Consider the following 11,811-nt stretch of genomic DNA (forward strand, 5'->3'; position numbering starts at 1 on the left):
AATAAATTAAATGCAAACAAAACACTGTGATTTGTTATAAAATGGAATGACATTTACTACCCTTGATAGCTTTTAATAAATACAAGAGAAATTCAAGGTCTGCAATGGTTATCAGCCAGGACACTCACAAAAAAATCCACCCTCCTTCATATTAGCAGGCACTGAATTAAGATATCCTAGAAAGAAACAAAGATCTAAAGAGCATGAACATCAGGGGACAAGAGTCTTATCCTTTCTTTTCTTGCAGTGCAATAGTACAGCACTAGAATAGAAGCTCCAAATTTCACACCCAACTGGGCAGAGAATGAGGCCATAGGGGGTACAGCTGGCAAAAACAAAACTAAACTCCAGCTGCATTTGAATCATTGTAGCCTGTTTAGATTCCAGTCAATGCTTAGCTAAAGTAAATTTGGTTGATCCACAATAACTTTTGATATTGTGCTTAGTTATATAGATATTTACATAGCCTTCCTTCCTAAAGAAGCATACACGATCCATCTGTGACCATAATGGAGCCTGCCCATTTCTGCCACAAGTCGTGACAACCTCGCTTAACAGCCCTCACTTCTTGCTGTCTCTGATGCTGAAGTTAAATGAACACATGGGTCTTTAAATGAGCACGGGCACCTCATGAGTGGAGACGGCCCTGGGTGGCCCAGACCCAGCTGAGTCCATAAAGGAAGACAAGCAACAATAAGTTTACAAAGCCCAAAACAGCCCTGTAGGGGAAGGAAACCAACTAGGTTAGTGCCTAGCATTGCATTCCAATGCCCGAGAGGCTTCTAAACAAGCCTCCATGCTTAGGCAATGAAGCCGCAATAGTGGGCTAGGCACCTCTGCCTTGACTAGCTGGCCAAAGGGAGACTGCAAACCTTTCCTGGCTCTTGCTAGGTTTTGAAGAAGCCAGCCACTTGCCTATATAGGCAAGAGCTCCCCAAAAGCTTTCCCTTGCTTAATCCCCTCCCAACCGGTACCGACCAGAAGCCCAGATTTCTTCAATAAAGAAAACAGAAAAAAAGTAGGGAGGACAAACTCACTGATCTAAATGAAAGACTGTAAGTGGAGGACTATCAGCATAGCCAGGAGTTATTAGAGCCAATTTGTAGTAACTAATGCACCAGGCTAGAAACAAGGAAACTATGAATTCTAATCCTGCCTTAAGCCCAAAGCTAGAAGGGTGACTTTGAGCTATCATTTTCTCTCAGCCCTACGAAGGAGGCAATGGCAAACCACTTCTGAAAAATCTTGCCAAGAAAACTTCAATAACTTATCCAGGAAAGCAAAATGGATTGAAAGGCGTTTGAGTATGCACACATACACATAATAGTTACTAATTCACACTTTTCAGCTCATAATATACAATATCATACCTTTGGGAATATTTTTGAGAAAAAACCTTTCTCCAATTCTGAAAGTTTTATGTGAGGTAGAAATCTCTGTGTCAGAATCCTTAAGATATCTGTAAATAAATAAATTTAATAAATCATAAATCCAAGGTTTATATCCCAGTGAACAGTCTCAATGTGACATTTTACAGCTTTTAACCACAAATATGGAAATACTAAACAGATTTTAACAATTAGTATTACTAATATTTCCACTTTAATTTTGTGTTTAATTGGATGGCATGACAGGCTGGAAGAGAGAATAACCTACTTATTTCCTATTAAATCAGTATCATTATTTACTGTAAATATTGTAAAAATCACTGCATTTTAGGACAGATCTGCTTTATTGTTGCTATCTTTTAAGATGTTTTGTTAATCGCTAGTGATACTTTCTATTTTCTGTTGCATTCTTTTCATTTTTAAGCACTTTTTATGTATAGTTTTGTGTATATTTAATTATAAATGTTTCTGTTTGGTCTTTTTTTCCAACAAGTGTTTTTTTAAAGGAGTATGTTTCATACTTGGGGCAAAAATTTACTATTGCCTGTGTACATCTCTGTTACACAGTAATGTATTTTCCTCCCCATTTTTCTCAGGGCAGTCCTTCCCCTACTTACACTGACCCAGAATGTGCTCAAAAGTCTTTTGTATTTCAGAGCAGAGTTTGTATGACTGTTGCAAGAAAGACTCCCTTCTTGGTCCAAATGATAGAAACTGTAGTTGTGATTCCATAGATTACCCCCATAAGAATGAACAGGCTCAGCATGAAGTATGATAACATGGTATAGACGTAGAAACTCCTCCATTTGAAAATTCAACTCTGAGAAAAATTTTGTGAAGTTTATTGCTGCCTAAGGTAAGTTTCCAGAAAAAGAAAATAATTTATAGGTGAGGGAGCCAAAATAATGAGAGTGATAAATAATGAGAATGATAATAGACTGCAATTCTTAGCATTCTGATCTTGCAAAAAAGTAACATCTTTTCAGAAACCAGAAATACTGTAGTATGGAGCTGTAATTGTCTAAGAAATAAGTACCGGTAATATTCTTCATGTATTAAGCAGCGTTCTAACCATAACCATTTTATGATGCTTAGAATTTGAAGTTATATTTAGAATTTGTCCTGTCCCCATACGGTAAATATAACTAATGTACTGCCAGAGAATACCTTTCTGAGAGGTCCTTGGTCTCTGAACTTGTTTTCCTGCAGACGCTGCATTATTCAAATAAGGCAACATCATCCATGACTAGTACTGATGTTACCTACTTTGGCTAATGAAATATATGCAAAAAAATAATCAAGCTCGGAGAACATTAAGGACCGCACATTTCGACCCTGAGCTACAAATATTCTCCTTTGTTGAATACTTTGCTGCCTTCATTTTGAATTCCCATATAGCATGTTTACTGAAAAATCTTGCATTCTTTCTGAATCATTTAACTATGAAGATCTAACCAGCTAGGATTAATACATTTAGTTTCTTTGGTATCATTGACTGAAGGAAGCAAAGGATGGTTGACAGGATAATTTGGCTTGGTTGGTGGCTCTAAAGCACTCATATTTAGATGTTCATTTGAGAAATTCTGAATTTCTATAAGCAGGGTGATTCCAGAAAAGATCTTGCTGACATAAATGTAACAACACCCACAGAACAGCTGGCAGGTGAGATTTACCTCCTAGGACATACGAAGATAGAAAAGCACCAGCTTTGGTCTGCTTGCCTTGCCCAGACTTTGTGTCATGCATAGCTTGGAACCACCAAAATGTTATCATGAATTGTGGCTGACCTGAGACAATTTTGCAGAACCTCCAGTACACAATGATTTGATCTGGGTTCAAAATAAATCTGTTTTGTGCATATTCATAGAATTTAATAATTACAAACAAATAAAGGAATTAAGCATACTTTAAAAGTCTATACAGAAACTACTTACATATATGCTGAATCCCACTGTCAGTTGCCTGATATAAAGAGTACAAATATTAAGAAAAATAGCATATTCCTATCTTAAAATAAAGTTGAGCTTTATCAACATCTGAGCACACTAATTTAATTCACAATATATACTAATGGTTCTGCTTTCAACTAAACAACAGTAGGGTTTTTTTTGTAAATTTTATTTGAGTTTTCACAAAGAGAAAAAAAAACATCTTTTTTGAAAGTAGCATAATCCCGGGTTACATTTCTTCGTACAGACACAAATTCAGGTTCATGCTCATTTTTATATTCTATTCCATATCTTATTACTATTTTACATTTTCTGCATAGCTTCTCCCCTCTTTTAATTTTCTCAATTTTAATTATCTCATCTCAGTTCAAATCATTGTATTTATATTTTTTGTCTGTCCTGTTTCAATTATCTATTATCTTTTCTCATTAAACAAAATTTCTCCTGTAGTTACTGATTGGAGTATGACGCTTTTATATCTTTTCCCTAAAGTTGTAACATTCAATATAATACATAACTTCCATTCGGATTCCGCTTGGTACATTCTTAAAATACACACTGTATTCTTTAAAAAAAGAAAAAATTATAAATGTATATAATTAAAACAACATTCCATTCCAATTCAATTCTATCATTAATATTAATATTCATTAAAGTCTTAACATCTTTAACATTACTTTTCAATTAAATATCATACTTCTATGGGAACAGTTATAAGCTTTCCATAGTTAATTCCCCCCCCCATCACTTATATTTTATACAACATTAACTAATTGAAATGTTCCCGTTCCTTCCTAATTCAATTTTCTCATTTACTTTGTTTCACTTATTTTATTCACAAACATTTCACTAAATTGCACTATTTTATCCCTCATTTTAATCATACGTTGTTTCCAATTTTCTAAAGTTATTTCTATTACTAATATAACAATACAATCTTATGTACCTTTACAGAATCCCTTTTTCAGTTAGATTTTCACCCATTATCTCTAAATAGGTCCTGTTTCTCTATATCTTGCTCCGGTCCTTTGTAACTTCTTTTCCTTTCCTTCTTCCCTCTCTTCTTCTCTCTCCCCTTTTTACCCCCTTGTCTCTCTACCTCTATTTCTCTCTTCTGTATTCCCCTTTTCTGTTGCTTTCCAGTATTATACTTATTTTTTGAATTATTTTTCTTTTCTTTGGTTGTTTTTTTAAGTCTTAAATTCTCCATTCTTTCCCCTTCCTTTTTCTTCCCCACATAAAATTGCTTGTTCATTAAAGATGGCTTCTTCTTTGTCCCAGTCTTCTTGTTTTGCAGTCTTTTCTTGTTGTTTCTCATAGATCCAAATCTCCATTCTTTCTAAGAATTTAAAAACAAAGCCAAAAGAACCCTTCCCTTCTTATGCATCTTCTTTGTACTTTTTAAGTTCCATTTTCAATTCATCCAGAAGTGGTGCCATTGCATAAATTTTTAAACAACCACCCAATTGATTTTAGTCATTCAAATATAATAACCAAGAATCCAAAGATCACCAAATAATCCAAATACAAGCTGTTTCTTTTTTGCTCTTTTTTTTCACTTTCTCTTCCTGGGGTTACTATTTAGTTGCAAAGGTTCAGTTAAAATGTATCTTTTAGAAGTTGTTGAAGTTTTAGTGTAGATTCTTTTTAATTCCAGGCAGTCTCCTCCCTCTTCCAGATCCTGCCCTTATTCTTTTTCTCTCCCTTCCTGCTTATGAAAAAGAAAATTTTTAATGTCCAGAAATCTTTATTATCCCTTTGGCATTTTGTTTTATTTTCAGCTTAATTGCCTATTGATGTCAAAGCGGATTTTTCCAATTTCTTATTTAAGTCTCTTAGTTGTCAGTATAGGGAAGGAGAGAGAAGGGGAAAAAAGCCAAACCTTTCCCTTTTCACTTTCCTTTGCTGCTTCCGACTCTTCTTTGGGAGCGATGTTATTTTTTGTAAGTTTAAATTCCAGGGTACCTTAGTTGTTGCTTTTACAATTTAACCCGGTCAGCCAAAATTTTCACTTATCTTCCTCCTGCACCTTCTTTTCCAGTCGAGTTCTCCTTTGTGGTGGCCATTTCTGACCACCGCTGCAACTGCCTTCGGGAAAGGGAGTAATGGCCAGTTGAGGAGGAGAGATGCAGCTCTCCTCAACCCTGCTGGCGGTCTCCCCGCTCTTCACCACCTCTACGGGGTGGCTTAGCCCCGAAACCAGCCCGCTCAGGGCGTTCAAGCGGCGAGCCCAGACAGAAACCTTGCACGATTGCGGATTTCTGTCTGTCGCCAAAGCTCTTCAAACCGGAAGTCCCCTAAACAACAGTAGTTTAAGCTACGTTGGCTACACCAATTGAGATTACTATTTCCAAATAAAAATGTCTGTGGCTTGCAGAGCATAGGATGTATCTCAACCCAAAGAACTGAAACTCCAGGATCCTCTGGGCCTCGAGAGGAGGAATCAGTTTTGATCTAAAATCAGACAGAATTTGTCATTGCAACCAAGTGAAAAATAGAACTATATATTTGTTGGTAGTTTAAACAGTGGTAAAAGTATTTGGTTCCTCCAAATCTCAGGTGTCAAACTCGCTGTGTCATATTGATGTCACGGGATATATTGTGACGTTTTTTTACCTTTGCAGAGCTGGGGTGGGGGTGGCTTGCATATGATGCATCAAGCCCACAGGCCACCATCAATGTTTTTCTAATTACCCTAGCATATCTGCATTTTGGCTGTTCATCTTAAAATAATGTATAGGATTTCTTTTTGATTTTCAATTGTTTGTTTTGACTTGTTTTATTTCCCTTTTTAATTTAGGTTATAACGATAGGCAAACTCCCTGGATAATTATTTTAAGGACAATATATCATTAGCTTCTTTACTTCCTATCAAGGGGGATAGGAAGTGTAGGAATACTGTACATCTTAGAGAACAACCAATCCCAATATCCAAGCAGATCCTTGAATCAGAAGGTGATATTTAGGATACTTTTCCCAGTTGTTTTAAGGTTTTACAAATCAAAAACAGCATTGTGAATTACATTTGAAAACTGGTATAAGATCAGTATGATCATAACTATATAAAACAGATGAGATTTGATCTCAGTTGATTAGAATGGGGCTATATTTTCTAATTAGCTGCTGTTTCTGAACCACTCCCAAATGTAACATTTTACATCTTTGCATTTAACAATTATAGTAACAACCAAACAAAAACATAAGGGCCAAAACAGCCAAATAGACTTCAGCAGTAACTTCAACATTAATGCACTGAAATAAGAACCATGCTCTAATAAAATATTGCTTCCAAATTCTATTCTGTGGCTAAAAATTTTTGTCACAATAAACACTACTTACTGGTCATGAAACATAATACTATTGCATTTATTTTGTTTCTATCTTAATATAGTGAAAATGTCAGTTAAATATAGTTAAATGTTAAACTTTTTGTATATTTAAGATGTGTGCATTTACAACTAGCTAAAGGAAGGACTCTGGAGGATTAAAATGTTTACCTATTTGATTTATACACCCTTCTACTCAAGGCAGAAAGCAAACAAAAACAGGAATTTAAAATTTATAAATATAAACACAATCACTTAAAAATCAAAAAGAATTCAATGATAATGCTGTAAATAAAGCTGTAAGTTTTTCTACTATACTGCATGTACCTTTAAAAAAGATATGTCTTTTCTATATCATTGTATGTTTAAACTAGAGAGACATCTTGCATTCCCAAAAAATATATTAATAGTAGGCATTGTTGAAAGCGAGCAAATGAACAGGAGGGGCAAATAAGCAAGGCAATTAAGAATGAAGCAAGATTTTAGAAATTAGTGCCAACACTACAAGAGAGATGGGGAGAAGCAGACACCAGTCTCTTGCTCCGCTTGTTTCCCTCCATGTACACAGTGTAGTATCGCTTCAGTTACTGCACTGCTTCATTCTTTCATTCCTGTTCAGTGAGGTCGTTTCAATCTCTTTTGGTTCCCTCCAGGCAGAAAGCTATGACAAGCGCCTCCTCCATCCATGGAGGCTCTTCAAGCGAATGGGGGCTCAGAAAAATCAGATCTCCGAAAGGGAGCTTCCACTGATTTGTTATTATTTACTGCTATCCAACGTTTGAATTTTACGTTGGCAATTGTAAGCCGCTGTCTGTGGAAATGGAACGAAAAACAAATAAACTCAAGAAATATATTTAATGATCAGGCGGCTGCGTTGGAGAAACGGCTGAGCGCAAGGCTTTACCTGCGTTTCCTACGGCCCGTTCTCATTTCCCACACTTGGAGCGCTTCCTTTCTAGCCGTCCCCTCGGCCGGCTGCGAGGCTTGCAAGGGCCGAGGAAACCACTGACCATCACAAACACCGGCAGAGGGTAAATTATTATCGTGGGATTATGGAAGTGGGTGAGGAATAAACAAGGAGACTCTCAAAACAAGTGCGAATGGAATTGAAAACGATAAATTAAAGGACGGGGAAGGGGGGGCACCTTTGCTTTTCCCATTCCCAACTGCCCCCGCGCCTCGGCTATCGCAATTGAGAAGGATATGAAAAGGCGCGGCAGAGCGGCGGAAAGCTGGCGACGGCATGCCTCTGGATCCCAGCCCTCCACCTCGGACAACAGCGACACCTCCTCAGGCTCGGCCTGAGCCATGGCGCTCACTCCGTATCTGCCGCCAAAAGCGAAGGCCCTCCTCCTCCGCTCAGCGCGATTCCCATCAAACACCGCGGCGATCATAGAGCCAGCTCGAGGGCGGGCTAGTCCTGCGCCGGAGCTGCTCTGGAAAGCCTTTGGAAAGCGAGACCCCCGCCTGGGCCTCGTGGGCTTTCGCTTGTTCACCCGCCGGCCTGCCTCTCCGCTAAGTCGATGGGCTGCCCTGCCGTGGGCTAGAGGCGTCCTCCTCCTCCTCCTCTCCTCCTCCTCCCGTGAGAGGCTTAGTCTTCTGAGTCTGCCAACGCCACCATTCACGAGGTTGGGGGGAAAGGATCCTGTATTGTGTGGTAATTAGGCTGCTCCTGGAAGGGGGAGGGGAGTGTCTATGTGGGGTGTGTGTAGTGGGGGAGTTGCATAATTAAGGTAGTACTTGGCAGGAAAATACTTGGTGTGTCAGATTTGGTCATGCCGTGGAAAAGCTGGGAAAAAGATTTTTGAAACTGAATTAGATTTGGGGACAAAATAATCCTGCCTCAAATCTGGCATATCTTTTTTCCTGGACAACGAAGATTGCTGTCTCTGGAATTCCTTTCAACACACGAAGGCATAACCCAAGGGTCTTCAGACTTGGAAAGTTTAAGACTTGTGGGCTTCAACTCCCAGAATTCCTGAGCTAACATGACTGGAGGAGGAATTCTGGGAGTCGAAGTCCACAAGTCTTAAAGCTGTCAAGTTTGAAGACCCCTGGCATAACCAGATAAACCACAGGATGGGGTAGCATTTACTGTGTTGGAAGAAACGTCCATCTGGGTTCAGTTCCAAGTGGGAAGAAAGACAGGATATTGCTTGGAAGGATGGTTTAATGGTGGAACAGGACCACGTGGTGTGAGCACGTGAGAGAGGGAGAGAGGTTTATACCTTCTGTTGGGCTTTGAACTTGCTGCCTGTTTCCTGTGGCAAGAAATGTATCCTGGTTGGTTGTCAGACTCCCATGGGGCCATGCAGGGGTAACTTTGTAAGTTGTCTTGATTCCCAGGCTTGGTTAAATCTTGCTGGATGATGTCCCAGGTGCCATGTGGTGAGATGGGTAGAGGGCTAATCCTATCATGTTGAGGGCCATGTCTTAATCCCATCACCCTGGAGCTGAAGCAGGGGGGCAGGGAGCTGTTTTGTCTTTAAAAACATGCTTCTCCTTTTCTCATCCAGGAAAATATAATATTCTGTCTTTTTAATATTTTCTAAAATATTTCATTCTTCTAGGAGAGGCTAACTTTCTACAACTGTATGAGTATTGTTAAGACACATATATACTGTATACATTTATAAGGATATTAGAAAGTTATAGGAAACTATAACTGTAGAAGTTAATGTCACTTTAAAAATAAGTTTTGTACATCTATTTTTAAGTACAGCCAAAATCAGTATGTGTTTGCATATTAATAAAGACAAACTTTTTTTCTGTTTATTTCTCAAGACAATGGAATTTCAATTCAACTTCTCTGTAGACAAAATAGCAGAAAACAGAACAGATACTGCTGAGAATGAAAAGCTACAGCAGGAAATGGTCCTATTGAATAATCAGGAAAACAGCAATAACATTACCTCAGAAGAAAATAAATTAAATTGCTATTTACCTGGAACCACTGCTAATATATCAGACCACAGTACTTTGAATGCAAATCCTGATACAAGTTTGTTGAGGAAACAATCCTGTCCCAAATCTGCCAAGGTACATGATATTCCTAAAGATGTCAGTAAAGTCCTTGAGAGCAAAACTATTGCAACTTTACCAGGCATTCACCATGTAAATATTTATGTGGTAGCAACTGCACTCCCAGGGAACTCTGTCAAAGAAAACATGTCTAGCATTTCTTCTCAATCTGACCTAATTACAGGTGTCTATGAAGGAGGTTTAAAGATTTGGGAATGCACTTTTGATCTCCTGGATTATTTATCAGAAACTGATATTCAGTTTGCACAGAAGTCAGTTTTGGACCTTGGGTGTGGAGTTGGACTGTTAGGAATTGTTGCACTAAAAGGAAATGCCAAAGAAGTTCATTTTCAAGATTATAACAGTTCAGTAATTGAAGAAATCACCATGCCGAACATACTGGCTAATTTTTCTCCTCAAGATGACAGTGGTGAGGAAGATACCAAGCTTCACCTAAATCAATCTAGGAAAAAAGACTTCACCCAAGATTTTCTGCCTAAATGCAAATTTTTTTCTGGGGAATGGTCAGAATTTAGTCATTTTATTTTAAATAACACCAAACCTGTAGTAAAATATGATCTTATACTTACATCAGAAACTATTTATAATCCTAATTACTACGAAGCTTTCCATGATGCACTTTCAAGTTTATTGTCAAGAAAGGGCACCATATTTTTAGCTAGCAAAGCACATTATTTTGGGTGTGGAGGAGGGGTCCACCTTTTTACAAGTTTCATAGAAAAGAAGAATGTATTTAAATCTCAAGTGGTTAAAGTTATTGAGAAGGGGCTCAAGCGTTTCATAATTGAACTAACATTTAAGAATTCCTGTTAACATGCTAACATGCATATTATGAAATATGTATTTTCTGTTATCAGAGGTGTAATAAATTACTACTACATTTGTCTTTACTTACACCAAACCCTTTTTCATTTATGGTTTTCTTCTTGTCTCTGAATTATTTATAATTATTTGTGCAAGGTATATACCACATAATTTCTATTGGTCTATGATAGAAAGTATCCTTACATATTGTCTTATGGTATGGTATGCTGGCTTGACAGCCGCAGACAGGCATTACAGAGGATGAGCACAGCACAAAAAATTATGAGCTGTCCCCTGACACCAATGGATGAAATCGCCAAGACCCGCTGCCTCAGCAAAGTGAGGAAAATCCTCAGGGATAATTCACACCCTGGTCAGAACTTCTTTACTCTCCTACCATTGGGCAGGAGATATAGAAGCATAGCCAGCCAAACAAATAGGCTGAAAAATAACTTTTATCCATGGGTTGTCAGACTTCTGAATGCAACATAACACTACAATTAGGTTTAATATGATAGACTTGCAGGGCCAGCGCAACATGTTCATACCAGTGTAATGTTACATACACATACCGTGTTTTTCCAACAATACGGCCTCCACCAATAGGAAAGCCCAGCATGATTTCTAGGCATGAGGTGAAATTAAGCCCCACCCCCAAAATTTAGGCCTATTCCATGCATTTCCCTGCCATTTCTTACATCGTTCATTAGAACTACACCAGATGAAGAGAAATGGGGGAGGAAGGGTGGGGGTGGGTGGGGAAAAAACTTGCCTTTTGGAGTGCCCTGCAGGTAGCCTAGGCTAGAATACCCCGATCTACCAATAGAACATCAGCCGATAAAAGCTCCCCAAAGGCAGAGTCCCCAGCCGCTTCAGGGCGAGGCATGGCTGCCCATGTCCCCTCGCCATTAGGCAGTGTCTTTCAGGCGATGGAAGCTCCCCAAGGGCAACCACTTCGGCCGGTAGAAGCGGCCTCGGGGCGAGCGCACACACACACTCCCCTTGCTGCGAGGCCGCTTTCATCGGCTGATGAAAGCTCCCTTGAAGGCAGAGTCCCCAGCCGCTTCAGGGCGAGGCATGGCTGCCTGTGCTCCCTCGCCATTAGGCAGTGTCTTTTGGGTGATGGAAGCTCCCCAAGGACAGTTACCAGCCACTTTGATTGGCCGGTAGAAGCAGCCTCGGGCGAGTGCACACACACACTCCCCTCGCCGTGAGGCCGCTTCTACCAGCCGATCAAGTGGCTGGTGACTGCCTTTGGGGAGCTTCCATCACCCGAAAGACACTGCCTAATGGCAAGGGGAC

The 11,811-nt window shown here is 39.1% G+C and overlaps 2 protein-coding genes across 4 annotated transcripts in view; one reads left to right on the top strand and one right to left on the bottom strand.

The window, feature by feature from the left end:
* FIRRM (FIGNL1 interacting regulator of recombination and mitosis) overlaps positions 1–8,057 on the bottom strand; it is a 36,314-nt gene extending 28,257 nt beyond the window's left edge. For both annotated transcript variants that reach the window (XM_026703398.2, XM_026703397.2), the window contains exons 1-3: positions 7,869–8,057; positions 3,323–3,362; positions 1,371–1,459 (exon numbers count right to left, since the gene is read on the bottom strand). In XM_026703398.2, the coding sequence (XP_026559183.2) occupies positions 1,371–1,459; positions 3,323–3,362; positions 7,869–8,057 (318 nt within the window). The remainder of the gene's footprint in view (positions 1–1,370; positions 1,460–3,322; positions 3,363–7,868) is intronic.
* Positions 8,058–10,606, top strand: METTL18 (methyltransferase 18, RPL3 N3(tau)-histidine). Of its 2 annotated transcripts, none has more exons than XM_026703427.2 (2): positions 8,058–8,291; positions 9,448–10,606. In XM_026703427.2, the coding sequence occupies exon 2, from the start codon at positions 9,451–9,453 to the stop codon at positions 10,516–10,518; it is 1,068 nt and encodes a 355-aa protein (XP_026559212.1). In that variant the 5' UTR covers positions 8,058–8,291; positions 9,448–9,450; the 3' UTR covers positions 10,519–10,606. The 2 variants fall into 2 exon arrangements, with proteins under 2 accessions (XP_026559212.1, XP_026559211.1); XM_026703426.2 differs by having other exon boundaries at positions 8,174–8,320.
* Positions 10,607–11,811: the final 1,205 nt, after the last annotated feature.

The sequence above is a fragment of the Pseudonaja textilis genome, chromosome 3 (genome assembly GCF_049901715.1).
Source record: "Pseudonaja textilis isolate UNSWEBS1 chromosome 3, rPseTex1.2, whole genome shotgun sequence".
In the NCBI taxonomy this organism is placed as follows: domain Eukaryota; kingdom Metazoa; phylum Chordata; class Lepidosauria; order Squamata; family Elapidae; genus Pseudonaja; species Pseudonaja textilis.

What these genes read in the sequence shown, in the direction of transcription:
- METTL18 (XM_026703427.2), top strand. Translation starts at nt 9,451, where the DNA reads ATGGAATTTCAATTCAACTTCTCTGTAGACAAAATAGCAGAAAACAGA.